This window comes from Schistocerca piceifrons, chromosome 3 (genome assembly GCF_021461385.2).
Source record: "Schistocerca piceifrons isolate TAMUIC-IGC-003096 chromosome 3, iqSchPice1.1, whole genome shotgun sequence".
Taxonomy (NCBI): Eukaryota; Metazoa; Arthropoda; class Insecta; order Orthoptera; family Acrididae; genus Schistocerca; species Schistocerca piceifrons.
The window spans coordinates 738,185,274-738,212,383 of NC_060140.1; the positions used below are offsets into that span (position 1 = coordinate 738,185,274).

Genomic DNA, 27,110 nt, shown 5'->3' on the forward strand with positions numbered 1-27,110 from the left:
TACAAGAACCAAATAATAGACTGCGTATGATAGAAAATGTTCTGAACGAGAGTTCAGCGAAAATTTTTCTCCGTTGAAAATCTTTGCGGACGCCTCTTTAGTACATTACATTCTGCACAGAAATTAGAGTCATCGTAGATTTAAAAATCTAGTCAATTGCCGTGCTTCATTTCTGACTGTATCACTATTAGGCATACGAATAATATGAATATAAACATGACATGATATGTATATTCTTCCGCGTTTGCTGTTGTCTCACTCTAGTTTCGTAGTTTATTAGGCAGACAGGATTTAAATGAGATAGCAGCAAACATGAAACAAATGCATGGCAAAATGTTTATATTCGAATTATTCTTATGGTGAAGGGAATACTGCATGTGATTCACAATTCATAAAAGTTCCTATTAGCAACCATCTCTTCTCACAGGTAGGAAAAAATTCAGAACGCAGAGTTGGCCAAATTGACAAACATCCCAAACAGTCTTGCCAGTCGGATTTTTGTAGTACATTGAAATGCTGCTACATTCGAAGATGAACAATACGGAATTTGTATTTACTTCGTTGTATAATGTATGAAAATGTAGTGGTCGAAACTCGGGGCGGAGAAAAAAGCTCGTCTTTCACCTATTTTTAATTTATTTACTGACGCAGAGGTTTTGGCACCAGAATTTATCTTTGTGGCTGCAAAGCATGCCTGTGTAGCGCTACATGTATTCGACGGCAGAAGTTAGTTGCGGCTGCACCTACCAAATTTTTCAGAACTTCCGCTTACTTTGCACTCGATTCTAAGCCGCAGGCGGTTTTTTGGAATTAAAAAAAAAAATGAGTGCGGCTTAGATTCGAGTAAATACAGTATGACCCCACAAAGGGAATTAACACAAGCTGAACACAGAATAGTAGTTGGAGCTAGAAGCATGGCACATTCCATTTTGAAAATTGAGATCCACAGTGTCACGACAGTGCCAATAACAAATTTCAGGCACTACCTCTCACCACGAACAACACAGTGGCTGATAGCGTTCACTTAATGACCCAATATAGCGGCGTTTGTGTAGAGTTGCGTGTGGGACATATGACGAACATATCTGTTAGGACAGTGTGTCAAAATTTGGCATTAATGGGCTACGGCAGCAGATGACCGACGCAGGTGTCTTTGCTAACAGAATGACAGTTCCTGCAACACCTGTGGCTTGGTCAGATGAGTCCCGATTTCAGTTGGTAAGAGCTGATGGCAGTGTCTGAGTGTGGCACAGATCCCCATGAAGGCATGGACTCAAGTTATCAACAAGGCACTGTGAAAGCTAGTGGTGGCTCCATAATGGTGTGGGCTGTTTTTACACATCTGGTCCATCTGTACCAACCATTGACTGGAAATGGCTGCTTGGAGACTATTTACAGCCATTCATGGACTGCTTGTTCCCGAACAATGGAATTTTTGTAGCTGTCGATGTGCCATATCACCATGCCACAACTGTGTGATTGGTTCGAAGAATATTTTGGACAGTTCGAGCAAATGATTTGGTCACCTAAATCACCCGACATGAATCCTATCGGACATTTATGGGACATAATTGAGAGGTCAGTTCATGAAGAAAATACTGCAAGGCACAGTTTCACAATTATGGACGGCTACAGAGGCAGCATCGCTTATTATTTCTGTAGGGAACTTCTGACGACTTATTGAGCCCATGCCACATCGTGTTTCTGCACTATGCCAGGCAAAAGGAAGTCTGACAATATTAGAAGGTATCCCATGACTTTTGTCTAATCAGTGTACCTGTAACAGTATCAAGAGATTGAATGTCGATGTAAGATGACCTGTCTATTGAAATCCCTGATCAGATCGTAATTATCTTTTGATGAAACACTACAGTTCAAAGAGTCACACAATGACAGAGAAAAGCAATTAATCTGGATGCCAAACATGTGGAAAAAAATAACATTAGTGAATGAAGAAATGATGCTTCAATTAGGAATGTTTTCCAGTCATGTCTTAAAAATTCCACACAGTACAAATAAAACTTTACGTGGTGGGAAGCACAGCAAAGACAAAGTTAGCTAGTTACACAAATACTGATAGGACAAGGAATCTGGAGCTTTTAATCATACCCAAAGCAACAATTTCTTGTTTCTTTAAAAGCTTGAATGAACAGCCATGCAAGCAAATTAATCAACAAGCTGAGATGACAGGAGTTCAGTCATGTGACAATGTATTTCATCATACGGGGAGTAGTCAAAGTAAAAAGTAAAAATTTGTTTGCGGGTATACGTCTGCAGTCCTGGTGCACTTTGAAATCCCTGCACTACAGTGTCACAGCATGTCATTGGAGGTGCCACAGCAAAATGGTGTACCTCACTGAGAAAGTGCAGTATCACACATTAATTCTTTTTCTTATTTGAGGAGGAACAATACTACAATTACTGCCGAGTTCGTGGAAATGTATGGGAAAGACGCATAATCATGTGACACAGTGGCTAGGTCACAGTGATGCTTCCATTACACTAAACAAGTCTAAACGACAAAGAATGAAGTGGCAGACCATATCTCAATGTTGGCTACGTTCTGCAACTGCTCACACCCATTTAGAAAGCCCACTGAACATGGGCAGCTGCGGAAATGTTGGCCTGTGTCACACCAACACAGATGACTTTGTTAGCCCCATAATCACTGTGGATAAGTGCTCACTGCAGTGTATGACTGTAATACCCCAGACACAGGCACAAAGCAAACTGTAGAAACTAATGGATTGAACACCAACAAAACAGGTGAAGCTCCAACCATAACTGAACAAGCTAAGTTTATTTATTTATTTATTTTGGGGGGGGGGGGGGGGGGGAGGGGGAGCAGGGGGCTGTTATGGTACAATGCTAACACAGATTATGATTATAAGAAGCAACCATCCAGAAACGTACTGCCGAAACATTCTGACATGGTTACAGGGTGCAGTCAAGATAAAGCATTGTGGGAATCTGACAAAGGGCGCATATTTGCTGCACAATATGGTCCCCAGCTCAATCTGCAGCGAACTGAGTGACACATGTTGCTTTTGGGCCTATTAAATTTGACCTCCCCCCACCCAATGTGTGTTGGGCATTTCCATCATGATGACAAGCTCATTTTCGAGGTAGAACATTTCCTGAACAGCCAAAATACAGACTTCCCTGCCCAACAACTAGTCATTAGAAAAAATTTGTTGCAGTGTAATGTGAATCTGTAGAGGAGGACTAACCCATCACAAAGCTTCATGGTTGCAGTTTTATTTTTTTGAGGTGATAATTAGAAGTTCATAATTACTCTTTGTAAATAATCAAAGAAAATCATGAGATTGTTTCTTGTAGACAAATGTGCTGGCCACCTAAAAGATGTTATACTACAAAACAATGTACTTGCTTTCCTTCCTCCAAATATGTACATGAACATATTGTGCAAGGATCCAGGAATCTTAAAAGTGACAAAACAGTTTTATTGAAAGTATCTTCCATAATATGTTGATGTGTCAGTGTCAGTGAGGCTTATAAATCTACTGAATATAATGAGTTTTATTTTAGTTGGATCGTGTGCACTAGTACCTCAAGTTGTCTAAACCTGTTTCTGAAAGATTTTTTTTTTTTTTTTTTTAAATGAGTGTGTGTATGATTTGAAATTTTTGTGTGAAGTCTGGCAGGCAGTCTGTGAAAAACTAGATGATGTTCACCTTCATAATTATATTCCAATTGAAGATAATAATACGAAGAAAAAAAATTACAATCTATTGTCCTGGCAACAACAATATCATTAGAGATGGAGCAAAAATTCATACGGAAGGAGGATAAAAAATGAAAATGATCATTACCTTTCAAAGGGACTATCCCAGCATTTGCCTTAAACAGTTTAGAGAAACCACAGAAAACCTAAGACTGGACGTTGAAATGGGGATTTGAACATCAGTCGCCCTCAATACAAGTCCTATGTCAACATTGCATCTTCTCTTTTTGTTGATAGTATTACATCATTTCAGATATTTGGGTGTTGATAAGAGAATAGATGACATCGTAGAAGACAGTGGGTTAGAATGTTCCTCCAAAACCTAATCTTATTACTCTAGTTTCCATTGTGTCTTTAAAGAAAACATTAAGTCTGCACATTTCAAAATGTGGTTTGTCTTTTTACTGCATGAATTACTTCAGTTTTTGGCATAACAAAGGCATTTATTTTTCAAATACATAGAATGCCTACTGTATATTATCTTATTTTTGCAGAAGCTACCAACTAAAAGCCCAAAAATCACTTTCTATTTAGAATGGTTTTTTTGTATACACAATTTAGTCATGGACTCTTGAAGAGCATCATACTTTAAGAGCATCATAATGATCTGTTACTGCATTTTCTTACATTCCATTCCTAAGTGCAAAATAACAGCTGCTTTTCTAGTACATTTATTCAATCTGATGCTAAACAAATTTTTGTCTATTGCATTTACTTAACTTTGTTCTGAACATTAAGCTGGTCAGAAATTTACAAATTTAAGCAACGCAACGTATTATTCAATAATTTTCACATTTATCCATTTGTGCCTTGATTGATAATGTAGTGATGATATTATACCAGAAATCAGATGAGTCTTCTTCTGTCAAAAATTTGTAACACTCATCACAAGCAACCTCTTATTTTTGCAAAAAACGGACACTCAGAGTTGCAACTAAAATGGGTGTTCATAAAGTTGGTGACCAGTTTTGGAATAAGACCATTCTCAAACCAATCAATATTTGCCAAGTAAATTGCCTGTCAAAATAGCGGTAAATGAAGTGTGTACATTTACTACGTGATCAAAAGTATCCAGATACATGGTTGAAAATGACACATGTTCGTGGCACTCTCCATCGGTAATGCTGGAATTCAATATGGTATTGGCTCACCCTTAGCCCTGATAACAGCTTCCACTCTCGCAGGCATACATTCAGTCAGATGTTGGAAGTTTTATTGGGGAATGGTACCCCATTCTTCATGGAGTGCTGCACTAAGGAGAGGTATTGACGTCAGTTGGTGAGGCTTGGCACGAATTGGCATTCCAAAACATCCCAAAGGTGTTCTATAGAATTCCAGTCAGGACTCTGTGCAGGCCAGTCCATTATAGGGATGTTATTGTGGTGTAACCACTCCACCACAGGCCGTGTATTATAAACAGGTACTCGATCATGTTGAAACATGCCATTGCCATCCCCAAATTGCTCTTCAACAGTGGGAAGCAAGAAGGTGCTTAAAACATCAATGTAGGCCTGTGTTGTGACGGTGTCACGGAAATCAACAAGGGGTGTAGGCCCCCTATACCCACACTCTGTCATCGGATCGCTACACTTTGTACCATGATTCGTCACTCCACACAACATTTTTCCACTGTTCAATCATCCAATGTTTATGCTCCTTACACCAAGTGAGGCAGTGTTTGGCATTTACCAGTGTGATGTGTGACTTATGGGCAGCTGCTCAACCATGAAATCCAAGTTTTCTTACCTCCCACCAACTGTCTTAGCACTTGCAATGGATCCTGATGCAGTTTGGATTCCTGTTTGATGGTCTGGATAGATGTCTGCCAATTACATGTTATGACCCTCTTCAACTGTTGGCGGTCTGTCAGTCAACAGACGAAGTTGGCCTGTAAACTTTTGTGCTGTACATGTCCCTTCACGTTTCCACTTCACTATCACATCAGAAACAGTGGACCTATGGATGTTTAGGAGTGTGGAGATCTCGCGTACTGGCATATGAGACAAGTGACACCCAACCACCTGACCACGTTCAAAGTCTGCGAGTTCCGCGGAGTGCCCCATTCTGCTCTTTCACGATGTCTAATGACTACTGAGGTCATTGATATGGAGTACCTGGCAGCATAATGCACCTAATATGAAAAACGTATTTTTTGGGGGTGTCTGGATACTTTTGATCACATAGTGTATGGTTATGACCCCAACTATAATGTTTGTTAATGAACACAGTTGGGACCATTCGCACATGTAAGAACTTTGTTTACTGCCATTTTGATGGACATTTTATTTCACAAACATTGGTGGATATTTTACTTTGCAAACATTGGTTGGTTTTAGAATGGGCGTAGCCTGAAACCTGTCACCGACTAAATAAACATCAATTTTAATTGAAACTTCCTGGCAGATTAAAACTGTGTGCCTGACCGAAACTCGAACTCGGGACCTTTGCCTTTCGCGGGCAAGTGCTCTGCCATCTGAGCTCCCGAAGCACGACTCACGTCCGGTCCTCACAGCTTTACTTCTGCCAGTATCTCTGCAACTCTGGTTGTCTCTTTTTGATCATAGTATGAAGGCTTTCACGACCGGATGACATATCTTCTGGTAAACCTTCCGGGATGTAAGGTCGTGGTCCATGAAACTCTTCAGCTCTGGACGAAACGTTAGGAGCTGAAGAGTTTCATGGACCACGACCTTACATCCCGGAAGGTTTACCAGAAGATATGTCTCTTTTTGCATCACAATCTAAAAATGAGTTGCTGTCCCACTATACCCAATATGTTGCAGTTATGAATCTCATTTCTTACTTTATTCAGGGCCGTAATTTTCAGCAACTGTAGTATATTTTGGAAGTTTTATTGTGGAATGGTACTGTAGTATATATTTTTCAGAATAAAATTCAGTCATCAGTTGCAAATATATCTTTAATACATTTTACCGGTTTTGACAAATTAATTTGTCATCTTCTGAAGCCTATAACATTAGGGATATTAAAAATCTTTATGTGAAGTGTAAGAAGTACATTTTGTATATAAATATATTTGCAACCAATAGCTGAATTTTATTTTGAAAAAAATTCTCATTTCTACATCTTATACAAATTTATTACTATATAACAAATATGACAATTACAAATATCCCAGGGGGAATACAGCTACATAAAAACAAAGGTATTAGTACATTCAAGGAAAAAAGGAAGCAATTAGAGTATTATCAACATTAGTCTTATGTGTTTCTGTTGAGGTATAATCAAACAATGGAAACTCCAGGTAGGAATATCGACAATGTAGGAAAAGACAGATTGCTACTTACCGTAAAGAAGACACGTCGAGTTGCAGGCAAGCACAATTAAAAAATACTTACCATAAAGCTTTCGGCCACAGCTTTCATCAGTAACTAACACACACACACACACACACACACACACACACACACACACACACACACACACACACACACACACCATTCATATACACAAACAAGTACACCTCATGCACACATGATGGCCAACTCCAAGATGCTGGAGTTTGACATCATGTGTGCATGAGGTGTACTTGTTTGTGTATATGAATGGTGTGTGTATCTTTAACTGATGATGGCTGTGTCCCAAAGCTTTATGTTGTCTATAATGATTGTGCCTGTCTGCAACTTAACATGTCTTCTTTACGGTAAGTAGCAAACCTGTCTTTTCCTACATTGTTCACTTGAGATACAGTGAGAAGGAAATATTTTTTACTGCCAACAGCCCATATTTGATCCTCATACCAACTGTAAAGTTTTTATTAGGGATTTATTTATTTGCTTGCAGTAAATGAAATTAAAAAAAAAATCATATTAGCATGTTACCGTAATAATATCCATATCAGACTCTTTGCCCTCATGTGCATCTTCTGGTCTCCAGCTTAAAAGAGCATGGGGTATAGTGCAGTTAAATATGTCCAGCATACACTGGCAAGTCTTCTCCCATGTGGAATCCGAGAACTTCAAACCATTAGAATTGACTAGATTCTCCAGACAATTTGTACCTGAACGTGCCAGTTGTTCATTATCTGAAAGAAGAGAGATCAGTTAAAAATCAGGGTATACCTTAAGCTTTCACACAAGAAAATCGAGAACATTACACACAAACAGAGTGCCTGTTTAAATGGATACTGTATCAGGAGCAACTGGAACGTGGCTGACGGATAAATAAATTATGAAATAAGACTGGATTCCAAACAACTGGAATTTTGTAACATTCTGTAATCGCATGAAAGGAGTTTAGAGTTTTTACATTCTGTTAACATATTCATCATTACTTATGGAACAGCCTCTGATGTGGGGCTGCCATAAAATATATTTCACAATAATGAATTACAGAATTTCAATTATCAGGGTACAAATGAAATATTTCCGCCACAGATTTAAATGACACTCAACATTTTTGAAACTGCTGATATTGTGTTGTTTTTTGAACAAGTAATAGCTAGTCTTAAGGTGAAACATTGAAATGCTGGTTAGCTCCATATAGTAGAGCAGGAACAGCCAAGAATTCTGCACACATGCAGTGCTCTTGCACATATGCAGAGCTCTCTTGCCTGGTTGCACACTTCCCACCACTACCACACCACACAGTCTACAGGGGGAGGAGGGGGAGGAGGAGGGGGAGGAGGAGGGGGAGGAGGAGGGGGAGGAGGAGGGGGAGGAGGAGGGGGAGGAGGAGGGGGAGGAGGGAGTGAAGGGTAAACTGTGAATGCACCACATTTAAATGACAATGCAGTTATGCAAGGAACAACAGACAGCCTGCATGGTTTCATATTTATCAAAAACACAAATCACAAACAAAACAAAATTTTTATCTGGTAGAAACTGGTGACATGCAGACAGTTTTGCAGATTTTTGCCTGTCAGGTTACCTTGTAATACTAACTTATCTAGTTTCATAAATAAAACAAAAGCCTTTCACACACATATTTTAACCAAAGTATTGTATCATGTTTGCAACCCCATTATGGAAATGTGGAAACTCTTCCCAAGGAAAACAACGTAAAACTCCTGGACAGTTTTAACATAAAAGTATTTGTCTTTTAAACTGGACTTACACTGTAGATCGATCAATTTCATCTGCACTTTCAACTGAAATAGCAAGCAGTCTCAAAAAAAGCTGCTCAAAAACAAATGTAAGATTGGCAGTGTCCTCAAAGTGTGTAGAAAATTATCCTTGTAATTATTTGACTGCCACAATTAATTCTGTAAAATTATAGTGAGCTTTGGGAATGTTTTTTGTCAGAATTTCTCTCTTCCATAATGAGATTTTCTTTTTAAATAAATCCCTATCAAATCAGAGTTAAGTTGTTTCTCACCTAGCAATATCTTACTATGAGGAGTGGGCAGTCAAGTCTACTTAAAATATGTGGTCTGCAATCCATTCCAGATTTTCTAATTTTTGTTCAAACTCTCCTTTTTCATTCAGAATGTCACCAATAGCAGGTTTCAAATCAAAAAATCATTTCAGACATGCACTTTAACTTAACCCACATACTTTGCAGTAATATATAAAGTCTCCATATGCTTTGCAACTGACAGTGTAATACCGCATAAAACTTCAAAAAAATTTACTGTTCAAGCCACCAATTTCATCACTACAGGCCGGATTATATGCATAATAAAAACATTAAAAAATGCATGAAAAGTGTCGAAATATGCAAGATCAAATAATAATAAAAACATGGTAGTTACTATGTGCATTATATCTCAAAGTTGAACCTGTGCATATCAATTATGAGAGAGAACACCGGCCATGTGAAAAATCGCTACATTTAGAATGCTGATATCATTTTCTAAATACTTTCTGGTAGAGGTTAGGAAGGGGTCCTTCCTGAGATTATTTTCTAAAAATTTTCAAAATGGGGACGCATACCACATTTCAAGAATTGTTCATTCTTTGCTATTTTTGTTGCTAACAAGCAGATGTGATGTGAGCGACTCGCAGCGAAACAACTGATATGTACTGGAGCAACTTCGAGATATACTGCATGCAGGGGCCACACTCAAAAACTCTGTAATATTATATTTAAAAAACAACATGCAATCATGAATTTTTTTGGACAGCATTAACTTTTAATTAATACTATTGGACCAAAGCATCATTTACAATTTATTTCACATTTTTCTACTATTGTAAACATAAGCGACCTAGTACTGTTCCAAATGTTCAGTAGTAAGATTGTGTCTTCGATCACTCAAAACATTTTTATAAGCAGAAGAGGACTGTTCTACATCAACTGAGGTAGCTGGGCAGTATTTGAATTTGGGTGCTATGTTGGCACTTATTGCTTCTGGTAAAAAAAAAAGTTTACCCATCCCATTAATAAAACTATCAATTTGGCACAAGGGTTTAAAGCCTTGGTTATTGTTTAAAATGTTTTCAAACTTTTCTTGGGAATACCTCTGGCAAAGATGAGTTCACTAAAATTATTTTATTCATTAACTGAACAGATTCATTCAACACCAAACCTTGAGTTTAAAGCTTTTTAGTACTTGCAGGTATATGGGAAAAATGAGTGCTAATCACAGTAATGTCTTTTTTAATACCAGAATCATTAAAAGCTTCCTTGCACTGGCAAACTGCCAAAGCCTCTGCACTATCTAAGTAGTTTACTACCCCATTAATGGCCTCAAAATGTTCATTGTAAAACGACACAGCTTCGACGCAGCCTTTAGAAACACTTTCTTTCTTTCTCCATGGAATGTACTTCTTCAGCAAGGCAATGTACTGGGCAAAGCACATCACATGAACCAAATTGGGATAAAATACTCTGAGGGCTTTTCCTGTTTGATCATATACGGAGCAGCATCTGAGATAAACATGAACACCCTTTCATCTGCAGGAGATTCTGGAAATATTTTTCTAATATCCTCATTCACAAATCTGGTGATTGTAAAATGAGTTATTTTTTCAAGTCTTTGCAAGACACTAAATAGGAAGCACCAACAATTAAATTTGCAATGTAATGGCTGCAAGTGTCTGTAGTTTCACCAACTAAAATCCAGATGATGCTGTCCTTGAGTTCATTGCATATTTCTTCCAGAACATTTACGTAAATTGTCGGAACGTAGTTTTTACGCAATGTTGATTCATCTGGTATATTTTGATTTAAGCAATAATTGCGCAGCAAATCTTTGAGGACAGGTTTTGTAAGTTTGTGAAGAGGAATATTGCTTGCAATGAATGCTTTACATAGATCCATGTTAAACCGATGTTTTTGGTTATCTTTTGACAAATCCCTGCTATTGCAAGTTGCTGTTGTCAGAAGTTATTGTTGTGATCCTTTCTTCTGCATTTCTGCAATATGAAGACTTGTCTTGACAAGCTTGTCTATTTGAAACATTTTTTTTGTACGAAACGCTTTTCTCCCAAACTCGACAATAAAACAATTGCATCATATATCATATGTAAATGTTCCAGAATGGTCAGCTATTCACGAAATAATGTTTCTTTTTTTCGGGCAGCATGGTGAACAACACATTACACCCTACACGTTCAACTGTGTATGAGCAAACAGAAACTGAAACAATGGATATGCAACGAAAAGCTTGCATAGTTTAATTTAACTGTTACCGAAGAGTACGGTATGACAGCAAAGGGGATTAACTGGAGGAGAAGGCACAAGAGCATTGACTCTGTCTGCCTGTTCCTGTTTCTTTTCTGAAATGACTTTGTTAGGCAGTGGCCTCAAGGTTTGCGATTGCAAGCAGTTCTACGTTGCGGCCAATCTGTGAGACTTGAAAACTACATTGAGCTAGAGATCACCCATCTAAATTTTTAAAATATTATAAACATAGAGTGAAAATGTGCATTGTCACTAGTTTTTAGTTAAAATATGCAATAACTGGTGAAAAGGAGGCAAATATGCAACATGCAAATGCATATAATCTGATTTTTATTCATCATGTTCTCCAAGCCCGGAAATTTAACACAAAGTGCTTCATGATGAACAGAACAATGAATCCCTTACAAATTTTCTGTCAATCATCATAATATTTTGCTCTTTCACTGTCAACTAAATCTTTAAATTCTTTCTACATTGTGTTGTAATTATGTTCCATGACAAATTTCCACTACCTGTCAATCATGCGACTGAATACTGATATTGAGAATTCTCATCTTTCTATTCTGTCATTCTCACTTATTTTTAAAGACTTGTTTTTGTAACGTAGCAAGTTATTATGAAATAACATCCGATGCAGTAAGGCATGCAGTCGTGTAGCACAGTGGCTTCAGGATGGCTATGTTTTTTCTTCGCTCCGACTCACAGCAGAGCTGATGCTACCAGCCGTGAGAATGGTCTCGAGCAACATTCAGTTGGTACGAAAATTCATGCCCCCTATGAATCTAAATAAACCATAGTAATTATCATCCGATTTTGTTCAAACTTGGTACTTAATCTTTTGTTATTAAAGAAGAGATCCTGTAAAAATTTCAGATTTTTATCTATTATAGTTATGGAGATTGAGAAAATTACTTAAATGTCCTAAAACCAACACTTATATTTCAAAACTCAGTTAGGAACAATAACCAAATGTCTTTTATTATCATCTGAGGTCATAACAAAGCTCACCGATGCACCAATTGCAGTGGGGTGGGGTCGGTCAGCCGTTCTTTCGTCTCTCTCTCTCTCTCTCTCTCTCTCTCTCTCTCTCTCTCTCTCTGTCACTTTCATAGAAAAGTTGACCTACCTCTATATATTTCTTTCTTCCGAAGTCTCTTCACTCCGCAGTAGCAGATACACGCTAGGCAGTGTAAAGCAGCGTTGATGAAACCACTACCTAATATCTACCACAAGGATTCCACGTAACTCAAGTTGCAAATTAGTTCCTGTAAGTTCATTTTCACAAATTTCGGGCAGTAGGAGAATGCAGTTTAATTGCATTAAGCATTTGGAAATTCTATTAACGCCTTTTTATTCATAAGGAAGCATACAAAATAGCTATCGAGTGTGCATTTAATAATGCAAATGCTCTATCATTCCAAGTTCACTGTTTATCCAACATATTTTACACGTAAAAGCAGGCAGAATTCCGGTTAAATTTGTGGTCTAACAGTCACTGACCCACCACTATTAGTGAGCTGAACATTCGGTCATTTCAGTGGTCTTTATGTTAGAAGTGCTCGCCAAAGTATTCCATAAAGAACACGGGATATACCACATGGAACTGTCAGTATGGCCGAAAATTCCACACACTCATAAAGCTTCAACTAAATAATTCAGAAATATCACACTGTCATCAAAATGTTCATAACTTAAGCCATTTTAGTCATGACATGTTCTTATCACAATTAACTCCCTAGTTCTTCATTTTACATACTATTTTCACAGAGAGATCTAGCACGGTGTTACCTTGAAGCAAGTTAGTGAGCGACTCTCTTGTTGCTCCTCTCCTTTCTGCCAATCTAACTATGTGCAAGTGGGAACTGCTTAATTATGACTGGCTATTGATCTGAATGACCAATCAGAATGATCCTTCCAGATCATTCTCGCAGCAAAATGTGCCTTAGCCAGCCAGTCACTAATGAGATACGTCATTTACGTCATTACAATTTTAATTTCTAATAAATTGTTTAATAAAGTAGAATGAAATGCAAAATATTCTTTAAATTAATATAGAAACTTATTCCTTCTTCAAACTTTTATTCTGGCCGCTCTCTTACAAAAGCAAGCACACATAGACTTATGTCATCAGCATCATGGTTGCAACCCAATTTTCCCAGGGTTCAATTATATAAGGTTTTACGTAAAATGACATTAAGTTTTAACGTATGTCCCACATACACTCTCTCATTCATTCCCATGTATTCACACAACAACATAATAAACAAATAATAATTTTGAATGATTTTTTATACCACGTAATGTAGAGTAATTGAAGTTTTGAAAAGAAAATTCCACTTAAGTGATTTTATATACTGTGAGCTTTGTTATGAGTTCAGATGATAATATGACACATTTGATTATTGTTCCTAACTGAGTTTTGAAATGTGTCAGTTTTAGGACATTTAAGTAATTTTCTCAATCTCCATAACTATAATAGATAAAAATCTGAAATTTTGACAGGATCCCTTCCTTAATAACAAAAGATCGCGTACCAAGTTTGAACAAAATCAGATTATAATTACTATAGTTTATTTAGATTTGTAGGGCGGGGAGGGGGGGTGTATGTGTGTATGAATTTGCGTACCGACTGAATGTTACTTGCGACCATTCTCACGGCTGGTAGCGTCAGCTGTGCTGCGAGTCAGAGCGAAGAAAAAACATAGCCATTCTGAAGCCACCGTGCTACACAGCTGCGTGCCTTACTGCATCAAATGTTATTTCCTAATAACTTGCTACTTTACATGTTGACAGATTGCTAGACTGCCTCTTTTTGTGCAAACAACCACCGGAATGTGAACTTCCTTTATGCCACAAACAAATAGCTTAAGACAAGCAGCCTGACATGATTCTCACTACTGAAGAACGTCAAACTGGTGCGAAAAATGCCGCACACGCTGTTAAATGAAATGTCATGCTCTTCCAAGTACTTCCTAGAAGAAATGACCGAAGCTGAGACATTATGAGCAGCGTTGACACAGGCCAGGTCTCGGACCGTACTCGTGCAGTACATCATGCATGTATGCAGTTTTATATTCCACAGGCAACCATGTAGCAGACACTGGAGATAATGGCTTCTACGAAGTACAGCTCTTATAAGACTACCAAAGGATTAGTTTGGCCTAATGATTTCCTAACATCATCCACACAAATCGCAAGTTCTGTTGGTCGGAACAAAAGGGAATCAACAGAACTACTGAACCCCCACTACAGAATCCTGTCTCTGTATATGTCTTATGTGCACTGATGAGTCATAAATCAACATTAATGTTTCAATAGTGTTCAAGATTTATTTATTTATTTTTGTTTCTAATACTGGCAATTCTATCTCGGTAGAGTGCATTAAAATACGGTAATGTAAGTGTCACGACATAGTAAGACTATCACAAGTGATTCGAGGAATTAAGTGCTTGGAAAATGTCCCATTATCTTTAGTTTCTTTGCTTGCTGATAGCGTTTGTGGAGTAAGTTGCGCTATTAGCAAGTTTGTTTTTGTGACTGTATTGTGCCTGAGTTCTTGTGAGTATTATTTGCTTGTGAACAACTGTAGGATATTGAGAGTCTGAAAATAGCACAATATGCATTAAGCTTGCAATTTATAAAGCAAAAATTTGGGACATGAGTTTTGGGTGAAAGTGAAGGAGCTTACTGACTCAGAGGCGAACTAAACATCAATCAGTCAAGAACAACTGAGTTGTTGTGAAGAGAAAAAATACGTTTTTCTGTTTCACTTGTTACAAATTACCTGGACTGAAAATTGTATCACAGACATACAAAATTTTGTGAAAAGGCAATCCACTCATACAAAGAACAGGGTTTATTCACTACAAGGGATGAATACAAGAGCCCACTCACAACCAATGCAAGCAATCTTCAATCCACATCCTAAGCAAATTAAGTCCAACCGTATCAGAGTTCTGTCTAATACAAAGACTATCCATTAGAATCTGAGTAGCAGCACTATAGCTGTTGACAGCAATGTCGTGCAAGATATTCCATTTTCATGCTAACACAGGGTCCACCATTACACCCCTTCTGCCCCAGCACCAGTGAGAACAACACAGTTAGTGCATAGTGCAGAGGAGTCCCATCTGGGGATTTTTTTTTTTTTTTTTTTTTTTTTTTTTTTGGGGGGGGTGGGGGGGTGGGAGGGGGGTGAGAAATTGATGGCTGGTAACCAAGATGGCAGAAGCAAAACTGATGTCATTGGTACCGGAGAAGCTTGTTGGCTAATGCGATGGGATATATTGTGAAGCTGTGGTTGGCAGACATTGTCCCGTAGATCCAGTTTGGGGGAGGGCAGTGTCCAAGCTCATGGGATCCTGCTCCAGAAACCACCTGGAAAGTAAGTATCAGTCACAACATGCATCAGTGGTGGACACAAAATGTCCAAGAGGGTGCAGTGATGGTCTGTCTTGAAACTGTTCCACCAACAATGGAGCAATAAGCATCACCATAACAAGGGTGGGAAGAAATCAAACCATGTCATGGGAGGGGAGAAACCAGAACCACATTCACAATACTCTAAGCTTACTATGAAACTTGTGGGTCTGTTTCATCAATCTTAACAAAATAAGGGTAATACAACAAGCAGATACCATATACGGAAAGTCTAGAAGATAGACCCGGACACAGACACAGGAGCAAATTACATTGTACATACAGTGGTGGCCCAACCAAACACGCAGTAAGGAACAGATATTACAAAACTAAAAAATGCCTTAAGGGGAAACAAGGTTAAAGGAACCACTAGGCTCTCGAAGTACAGTCATTATTGGATGAAATGCCCCGCGTCATAGCTCAATGTTGTTGTTCAATATGAGCTGTGGATACAATTTCATGTTACACACAATCTCTACCCCTTCTAAAATATTAAGGGTATGATTCTTTTTCTCCCTATGTAAAATTCTTAAATTTTTAAATATACTGACCACGTAGCGGTCATATTCTTGAAAGCAGGTACTCAAGGCAGCCCTTGAACTTTCTCAAACAGCTTCACCGTCTTACCCTGGATGCACACAGTGCAACCAGTGATTTCTGCAGCTCACCTGGGTTGCTTTCTGTTGTGTTGACTTGATGGTAAGCCTTCTGGTTCTTGCCTTAGTGATATGTTGCTTTTGGTCCAGCATCTCATCTCACTTTCACTTTTTTGTTATATGCATGTCATTGTTACATGGCACAGAATGTTTTCCACTGTTTGTTTGTTGTGGTCTTCAGTCCTGAGACTGGTTTGATGCAACTCTCCATGCTACCCTATCCTGTACAAGCTTCTTCATCTCCCAGTACGTACTGCAACCCACATCCTTCTGAATCTGCTTAGTGTATTCATCTCTTGGTCTCCCTCTACGATTTTTACCCTCCACGCTGCCCTCCAATGCCAAATTTGTGATCCCTTGATGCCTCAGAACATCTCCTACTAACCGGTCCCTTCTTTTTGTCAAGTTGTGCCACATACTTCTCTTCTCCCCAATTCTATTCAATACTTCATCATTAGTTATGTGATCTACCCATCTAATCTTCAGCATTCTTCTGTAGCATCACATTTCGAAAGCTTATATTCTCTTCTTGTCTAAACTATTTATCGTCCATGTTTCATTTCCATACATGGCTACACTCTGTACAAATACTTTCAGAAACGACTTCCTGACACTTAAATCTATACTCGATGTTAACAAATTTCTCTTCTTCAGAAACGCTTTCCTTGCCATTGCCAGTCTACATTTTATATCTTTTCTACTTCGACCATCATCAGTTATTTTGCTCCCCAAATAGCAAAACTCCTTTACTACTTTAAGTGTCTCATTTCCTAATCTAATTCCCTCAGCATCACCCGACTTAATTCGACTACATTCCATTATCCTCGTTTTGCTTTTGTTGATGTTCATCTTATATCCTCCTTTCAAGACACTGTCCATTCCGTTCAACTGCTTTTCCAAGTCCTTTGCTGTCTCTGACAGAATTACAATTTCATCGGCGAGCCTCAAAGTTTTTATTTCTTCTCCATGGATTTTAATACCTACTCCGAACTTTTCCTTTGTTTCCTTTACTGCTTGCTCAATATACAGATTGAATAGCATCGGGGAGAGGCTACAACCCTGTCTTACTCCCTTCCCAACCGCTGCTTCCCTTTCATGCCCCTCGACTCTTGTAACTGCCATCTGGTTTCTGTACAAATTGTAAATAGCCTTTCGCTCCCTGTATTTTACCCCTGCCACCTTTAGAATTTGAAAGAGTATTCCAGTCAACATTGTCAAAAGCTTTCTCTAAGTCTACAAATGCTAAAAACGTAGGTTTTCCACTGCCCATCCTTTTATACACTGAATATCCGCCTTACAGACATTATGGTTTTTGTTATGAACATTGAGCCTTCTGTATTCTCCACCATTATGTTTAAATTTTATCATATTTTAATTTTGTAAGTGTACTTGTGTTTTTATCTATACTCATAATTAGGTGCTTACAGCTCTGGTATTACTTTGACGTATTAGGGTTCAGTTTCTCGTCATTTAGATACGCACCTGATGATGTTCCTATAAGCCATGAAAATGATAAATGTGTTAATAAAATTGATCAAGATACAGCTGTTTGCAGAGTTCTTGCTATACAATGTACTACCACAGCTGTGGATGCCCTGTCCACAGAGTTGTTTGTAACAAACATGAAAACCAACAAATGTGGCACATCAGCTTTGCACACAAAGTGGTGGCTGCTCAATTTTGCTTTCGTCAGCCAATCACATTACAGGACACAAGACCCATGATGTCAAGGAAATATCATTGTTTCGTTTCATGAACTCATACACTATGGACTGAATATACACAAAAAAAACATTTATGTTGCAAGATCAGAAATGAAAACACAAATAAGCATGCAGTGAAGCTAACATACACCAGATGACATATATCTTGAAAATACCTAATTTTTAGTATGGTTTCTTGTAATACACTGACAGCAAATGTTGTGTAGGTGTCAAAATAGGTTATAGATCTTATCTTGGAGTTAGATTTTATTTAGTAGTTTATTATGAAATGGAAAGGAGGTAAAGTCGGTACACATTTTAGAGAGTCCTGGCACTACAGCCATAATCAGTAAATGTTGCCGTCTTCCCCTGGACGGGGAACATGAATTTGGATAACAGAACATGTTACGGAACATAAATTTCGATACAACATTTTTACAACTAATACGCCGAAGTTCACGACACTCAAATGTCAACCGTAGGCATTGCGTAGTGCAGATAAGTACTGGGCATTGTAATATAACTTTAGCACTTGTTAAAAGCCACTTACTTGTTATGTATGGTATAATTGTGATGAGATATTTTGTATCAGAAGGTTTATATTGGGTGTCCTACCAATATTTTACTTCAGATTGTAAGAGTAAACTTGATTTCATTTTAACATATCTAATGAAGGCCAGTTTTCTTGGTATGACTGAGTAATGTAATGGTTTTGGGTGTTCAGTCAAGTTGTTGCCATTTTTTGCATGATATGTTCTTGACAGACTGTCACTGAATTACCATGTAGAAAAAAGGAATTAGAAACTTGGCTGAACAGTTGAAATCACAAAGTTGACACGTGTCTAATGGGTAGTAGCCCTGACAATCAGATTCTGCTGCATCTATATATCAGCAGTCAATGCACCAAAGCAATATTGTCCATCTGTCAAAAATCCTTTTTCTCAGGAACAGGTAGACATTTCCAGTTGAAATTTAATTCATAAACTAAGGTTAATGGTAATTTAGCAGTGTAAATCAAATCAAAAGATACAGCCATTTATGTCACAGTTTTTGATTTGCACAAACTCCCTGACCAAAACCTATAGGATACTTCCCGTTGACCTAGACTCATAAAATTTGGCAAGAAGCAAGGTTTCACAGTACAGGCTAGGAGAAAAATCCAGAAACTATTAGTTACTAATTATGACACACACACACACACACACACACACACACACACACACACACTTTTGTCATTTGTTATCCGACTTCAAACTTGAAATTAAAACATTCTCAAAAGCCTTGGAATCCTCAGAACCGATATCTTGCAAGTATCAATGTCAATAACAGGCAAAAATCATCGAGATTTTCAATTCCTGGAATGGATGAACTGTCTAGATACACAATCAAGTCTGTATGGAACCTGCAGTGTGAGAGTTCTACTCACACCTTGACTTTTTTTTTTGTTACAGAGACAGCTATAATAAACACTCAAACAGACAATACTGTGAAAAGGATAGATTGCTCCTCACCATATAGTGGAGATATTGAGTTGCAGACAAGCACAACAACAGAGTTTTTGTTGTGCCTGTCTGCAAATTCAATATCTCCACTATATGGTGAGTAGAACTCTACCCATTTCATAATATTGTCTCATTATTCCTCCTGATTTCCCATTGTTTACACATTTGAACTGTATATAAATGCATGGTTATTAGAGAGCTTCTTGCATGTACCCACTAAAATCCATGTTGCACCCTACACACAGGCACAATTATGAGTAGTAGTTGCAATAGTGGCTCTTTCAATTACTACTATAATAAAAGAAACACACAAACGTAGCAATTACCTTGTTGTACACACCAATGTAGCTGAGTGTACAAATCTTCCAATAGAAGAGGCCCCAAAACATCAAAATATTGTGTAAACACATCTACAATTGCATAGAGAGCATGATTACATGTTGTTGTCATCCACTCAGCTTTCTGAAATTAGTGAACATAGATTTTTAGCAAATGAAAGATGAATAATGAATATTTACATCCACAGAATCCAAAAACAATTTACAACACATACCAGTATCCATTCATCTAGCTTTTTTTTTTTAACCAAAACACTAATGAAAACCTTAAGTTCAAAATTCTGACATAATTACTAGTTATGACGAGCATGAGACTTTTAACTTGACCAACTGAGGCTATTTGTAACAAATGTACATTCATTATGTGAAGGATGAACTGTGTCCATATGGTTGTGCCAAATTACTGTAATGCAGATGTTTAGCTGCTTGGTCAAATCTGTCTGAAAGATAATGTAGCCTCTTATCTACATGAAATGGATAAGTATCTTGGGGTGGGAGGGGTGGGGGGTGGGGGGGTTGGGGGAAGTTGAAAGTGTACTAATATACTTTGTGGCAAAGGTTATTTTTTTGTCATTTTGTACTGAAAACAAGAGTTGATGAGCCCATGACCAACAGTAATTTCTGGAGAACTTTTCATGCCGATATCTTTCCTGGATCCGATTCTTCCACAGAAATTTTACATAGAGAGAAGTTTGTTGGACAAAATCCAATCAACCAAATGTGACAGAAGAGAAGCAGAATTTCCAGGAAATTACTGCCCTTGCTTTCTAGACCTACATCTCTACTCCACAAGTCATCATAAGGTGTACAGTGGAGACAACCACTGTTAGGGACTTGGCTAGGCACTTGTCTGTAACCAGACTATTTTCCCCCACGGTTTTCGAATCATGAGAGACTGGCTACATAAAAAGAATGGCATGTTGCCAATGGTTTTAGCTTGTCTTCATGAAAATCCGTAAGTTCTCTGTCTGAATACATAAACTTCCAAACACGACACACAAGCACAACTGAAAAATTCCAATGTTTTACATGAAGAGGACCTAAACTCCGCCATTGCCGGTCCCAAGCCCGGGGCCCCATCTTGCAAGTCATGGGGAAGGTGGAGGGGGAGGAGTAACAACCTCGCAAAAAAAACCTGGGTCCACCTGGCTCCCGATGGTAGCACCCGGTTAGGGCCCCTACCTAGGGTTACAGGCGAAGCCCGGCCAACGGTCTCTAAGGCGGAAGAGGAACGTCGCTTCCCAACAGCAGAGAGAGCAGAAGAGCCACTGAAACATATCAGGTAGTGCCGGTACTCCATGTTAGGGGCGGCTACCAAAGGCTTCTGTGTCCCCATGTCAGGGGCGGCCAGAACACATCTTCTGGGGCCAACTACTTCAGTCGTATAACTGGACGGACACGAGCCGTCCCAACAAAAAATTCTTCAGCTCATGGAATGGATCACACTATGGAATCGAGATTACTCCAGGGGAACAATCCCCTGTTGATAAAGGTCGACGCAAGCATGCATTCGGATTCTGGGGGACCTGCCAAAAAGTGCATAAGGGAAGAGTCGGAGCTCCCAAGAACCTCAAAGAAGATTAAAACTAAAATGACTTTCAGAATTGGAACCATAAATGTACAGACAATGATTAAGACTGGTAAACTTAAACAGGTAATAGATGAGATGAATGAGAGTAGCATTGGAATATTAGCGATGCAAGAAACAAAATACACCGACGAAGACACAGTGGAGTCAGAAGGCTTCATAATACTGAAGGGGAAACCAGGAGTTAAAGTGGGAAAGGAAAGACATGCACCTAGATGCTTTGGTACAGGGTTCATAGTAGGCACGAGATACGAGGATGGCATAACTGAAATGAAGAGCAAGTCAGAAAGGATATCAACACTGACTTTTCAAGCAGGGAACAAAAAGTACACAATAATAAATAGACATGCACCTACAAATGACAAGAACAGGAAAGTCAAGAAAGTTGCTGATAGTTTCTGGGAAGAGCTAGATGATACACTGAAAAACATACCATATAGACATGTAAAGATACTAGTAGGAGATTATAATGCACAGATTGGAAGAGAGAAGCAACATAAAGGAGTAGTGGGCGAATACCCTGCACACCAGCGGACAAACAAAAATGGAGAAAGGCTAATTGAACTGTGTCGAGAACACAAAATGACATTGATGACAACACACTTCAGGGCCAAACCGTGTAAGAAAAAGACATGGGCAAACCGATGCACCCGCCTTGGGGAATTCCAAATTGACCACATAGCAATTAGCTGAACAAATGCTAAAGAGATGATGAACACAAAGGCCAGGAAGAACACAAGAATAGAACACAAAAATAGAACACAGAAGTTAAGTGCCTTTGGATTCCAAACAGGGACAGACTGCCACAGACGAACAGAAAACATAAAGGCAGACAGAGACAAATTAACACACAATCGATCCAGATATGAGGAAGGAACTGAATCATTCAATGAATGGGACGACATGAAGCGAAATATGGCGAAACAGGCTGAACTATGGGGAAAGGAAGAAAAGAAACAGAAGCACTGGTGGTGGAACAAGGAATGTGAGGAAGCGGTAGAGACTCGCAGGAGAGCCTGGAGAGACTGGAGCAGCAAGAAGGACCCAGAAAAATGGGAAGTTTTCTTAGGAGCAAGAAAGGAAGCAGCCCGAACAATAAAATGGACCAGAAGACAAAAGATGAAGCAGGAACTGGACGAGATTGAGACCAACTTCAGGAAAAACAACAGCAGACACTTTTTCGGGAAATTCAAAAAGAATCTGATTGGCTACAAGGGTATAGAACTGTTTATAAGAGATAAGAAAGGGGAGCTGGCTGTCAGTGTGAAGGAGAACTGTCGGATTTTTGCAGAGCACTTTCACGACCTGCTGAACTGTGAACCACCTGAAGAAGAGCTGGAACTGGGGACTGACACAGAAAAGAGAGAGCCACGCCCTCCATCCAGCGATGAAGTCGCACATGCCATAAGCGATCTGAAGAATAATAAGGCAACTGGAGAAGATGGTATAGCAGCCGAGATGATAAAGTGGGGAGGCAACAAAGCAATAGACAACATGACCAACATAATTCACCAGATCTGGAGATCAAAGAAGTTGCCAGAAGGATTGAAGAATGCAATTGTAGTACCAATACACAAGAAGGACAACAGAGATGCAAACAACTACAGAGGAATATCGCTACTAGAGGTCGGATACAAGGTGCTGTCAAAACTATTGCTCAAGATAGTAGAAGAACAGGTAGAAAGTACAGTTGGCGTCTACCAAGGGGAGTTCAGGAAGGGAAGAGGTTGTGTAGAACAGATATTTATCCTGAAGCAACTGATAGAACATAGGGCCTTAAAAAACAAAAAGACAGTAATAACTTCGTGGACTTCACAAAGGCATATGACTCCATCGACAGACAGACTCTTGTTAGGATCCTGAAGAACAGAAGACTTGATGGAACTACACAAGAACTCATAAAAGAAATTCTGACAGACACAAAAGCAAGGGTGAGATTCAGAGGAGCACTGTCAGAAGAATTTGAGATCAAGACCGGTGTTAAACAGGGAGATGGATTGTCACCATTGTTGTTCAACATATCACTGGACGAAGTGATCACGCAATGGAGAGCAATAAACGAGGAAATGGGAATCTGCCTAGCCTTTGCAAATGACATAGCAATAGTAGGTGAGACGGAAGAAGACGCAAAGACACAACTTGACAACTTAAGTAAGGTAGCCAGAAAGGTGGGACTGAGGATCGCCTATAACAAGACAAAGACATTAAACACCACTGCAGTCTGGGAAACACCGGAAGGCACTGTGCAAATGGTGGACAAATTTAAATACCTGGGAGAATTTATAACAGGAAGGAACAGGAGCAAGGAGGGAATAACAGAGAGGATAAAGAAGATGAGGTCAGCCTTCTGCATGACAAGAGAGGTATACAATAAAAAGAATATATCCACAGTGGCAAAGATAAGCCACTACAAGGCAACAGTGAGGAATGCAGTATTATATGCTGCTGAGACGATGACACTGGAAAAAAAATGGGGCAGAGAAACTAGAGAAAGAAGAGAGGAAAATACTGAGAAAAATACTAGGTCCCAAAAGAGGTGGAGAGAGGTGGATGCGAAGACCTAGGGAATAATTGTACCGGAACATGAGAGCAATATCCGGGGAAATCAGACTCAAAAGGGCAAGGTTTGCTGGGCATGTAGTTAGGATGAGTATGGACAGAATGGTGAAGAGAGTGTGGGAAACAACAGGGAGGACAAGGGGAAAGACAGGAACCAAGTGGATTGTTGAACTTTGGAAGGACTGGTTGGAATTGGGGATCAAGGTCGAAGGAAAGGAAAATTGAAGGAACAAATATACACGGACAAATATGCCGGAGATCAATGACAGAAGAATACAAGAAAAGATTAGAATGTCACCAGTGGAGCCACCAGGAGAAACGGAAACTGGAGATTTCGGAAGAAGAGCGGGAGAGGAGAAAAGAAAGAATGAAGAGGTTCTGGGAGAATGCAGTCCACGAAGGGGCTACCCGTGGTCCTACAGAGGCCGTAACGCAAGAAGAAGAAGAAGAAGAAGAAGAAGAGGACCTTCCTTCTTAAAGGCCTGTATTTCAAACAATGGTAGAAGAAATACTGATAAGAACTGCCCACAAATGCTGGACACTTCCACACACTAACTGTGTCACTCATTTTACATGAAATGATGTTAACTATCTTATTGCAATATCATTTTTACAGTCAGTTAATCAAATAACCACTGGATTATGTAGCAAGTGGCCACCATGTAAGTTTCGCACCAATAAATAGTCTTAGAACTAGTTATTTTTTCCCCTATTTTCCATTTTTATACTACTGGACATTTCTCACCTTAAACCACTAAGAGAGAGATACAAAGAGAGAGAGAGAGAGAGAGAGAGAGAGAGAGAGAGAGAGAGAGAGAGAGAAGTGCAATACAACACTGTGTGTGAATCTGAAATTAGAAAGAGATAGAAAAAGTATTTAATGTGTTGTTGTCAAATGTAGTAAAATCCCATTTTAATGAGTCTCAGAAGAAATTTTTTTTTTCTTAAATGGGGATTTCCCTTAAACAGGGGTTAAGCTCTAGCATTTTAACATCATCAACAAATGGTGTCTTGATTTTTAAGGCAGTGTCCAGAATGAAGAAGAAATCTTTTATGTTAAAAAGTTGTTTTATTCAACTAATGGCATAAGTAAATATGACTGCATGAAAAGGTACAAAAATCTTTAAATGAATTATTTTTGGGAAAAAAGTGTGTGTGTGTGTGTGTGTGTGTGTGTGTGTGTGTGTGTGTGTGTGTGGGGGGGGGGGGGGGGGGGGGGGCGGGGACAGCGAGATGCAGTTTGCCATTTCCAGCCAGCATAGCATACTGACAAGTGGTCACACTAGCTGACTGATATTGGTTAGAACCAACTCATCTGCACTGAAAGAGAAAAAATTGTTTCCAACTGCTGCAACTAAACTTATTGCATATGCATAATCATTGCCACCACTGCCACCACCACCACCATCACTGCCACCGCCAACGCCACCACCACCGACTGAGGTGGCACAGTGGTTAGCATACTGGACTTACATTCTGGAGTACCACAGTTCAAACCCACATCTGGCCATCCTGATTTAGGTTTACTGTGATTTCCCCAAATCTCCCTGGCAAATGCTGGGATGGTTCCTTTGAAAGGGTATGGTCAATTTCCTTCCGCATCCCTCCCTAATCTGATGGGACCCTGCTTTTTGGTGCCATCCATCCATCTATCCCCAAACCTGCTCCCAGACCCCTTCTGAACAATCGTCCAGTTCTGCTTCGTTCTTTACAAAAGCAACATACAATCCATTTATCTACCTGATGTGTGAAAGATCAGGATGTCAACATCACGACAAAGTCCTGCAATGTCATACTTGCTGGGATATCTGTGACAGCATTCTGGAAAATTATCCTCATTTTATTCTACACCAACTGACAGTGGGCTGCAGCCAGCCGGGCTCAACACAATCTGTTGGGTTACAACATTCTAGGTAGTGCAAGTGTGTGCAAAGCCTGTAAGATATTTATTCTCATTACATCCTTTGTTTTGAGGAATGAAACTGACTTCTCCACAAATCATTCTGTATTTAACTTTTCAGGACGAAATATTTTCAAGGTTTAGAGAGTGCAGGTGACTTATACAGTTGCTAACAAAATTGTAGGGGCATAGCAGTGTTTTTATGTCTAAATCACCTGGTAGTTTAAAATTTTCTGACTATTAATGTTGGCAACTTTTCACCACTGTCGTCACTATTTAAACACAGCAGGGCTGTCATTTTTTTTCTTTTTTTTTTTAGGTCTCTCTGACAATTTTCCCTGAGCAGAACATGCCTATGTTTTTGAGGGAAATACATTACGGAAGACCTCCATTGCCATCAACAATGAAAATGTTAATAAGATCATATCTATTATCAGCCATTCCAAAATAGTTGTCTCCCAGTGTTTAACACTTTCTAAGTAACATTCTCCATTTAAATTTTGGTAAGAGAGATTAAGGCAGTGAGTTAGTGTTTTGTCTTAAGTGATTCTGCCAGTCATGTGATGTACTGAAATCTTCAGTGATCAGCTTTGAGGCGATTCCTCAGACCCCCTCTTGTAATTTTGTTTATGGGACTGTTTCCACTTCTCATTCCATGAAGTCATTTTATTAGGAGAGGATGATTTTAAGTACTTAAGAGTCCAACACACCTCCAGTTTAGCTGCTCAGCTTATCACGTGTGATGTCGCGTCTTATGTCACTCCCGATGAATAAATTATACTGTACCTGAGGTAACTGCATATTTCAGGAAGGTGTGTGAGAGATTAGTGGTGGTAAACTGTGCAGTTATGTCTGGCAAGGGTACAGTTTTCACAGTCTTATTGTAGCTCGTCACCTAAACCTCTAACTGTTGCCATTATTACCTCCATTCCAGAACACTAGGTCTCACAGTTCAACTTTTATATTATATAAACTGAAGAGCCAAAGAAACTGGTACACCGGCCTCATATTGGGTAGTGCTTCCGCGAGCACACAGAAGTGACACAGCACGACGTGGCACGGACTTGACTAATGTCTGCAGTAGTGCTGTAAGGAATTTACACCATGAGTCCT

General features: G+C 39.1%; 1 protein-coding gene across 1 annotated transcript in view; it reads right to left on the minus strand.

Annotated features, from left to right (window-relative positions):
* LOC124790164 (brefeldin A-inhibited guanine nucleotide-exchange protein 1) overlaps positions 1-27,110 on the minus strand; it is a 281,977-nt gene that overhangs the window by 25,498 nt on the left and 229,369 nt on the right. The window contains exons 24-25 of the mRNA XM_047257760.1: positions 19,939-20,074; positions 7,588-7,790 (exon numbers count right to left, since the gene is read on the minus strand). Of these exons, the coding sequence (XP_047113716.1) occupies positions 7,588-7,790; positions 19,939-20,074 (339 nt within the window). The remainder of the gene's footprint in view (positions 1-7,587; positions 7,791-19,938; positions 20,075-27,110) is intronic.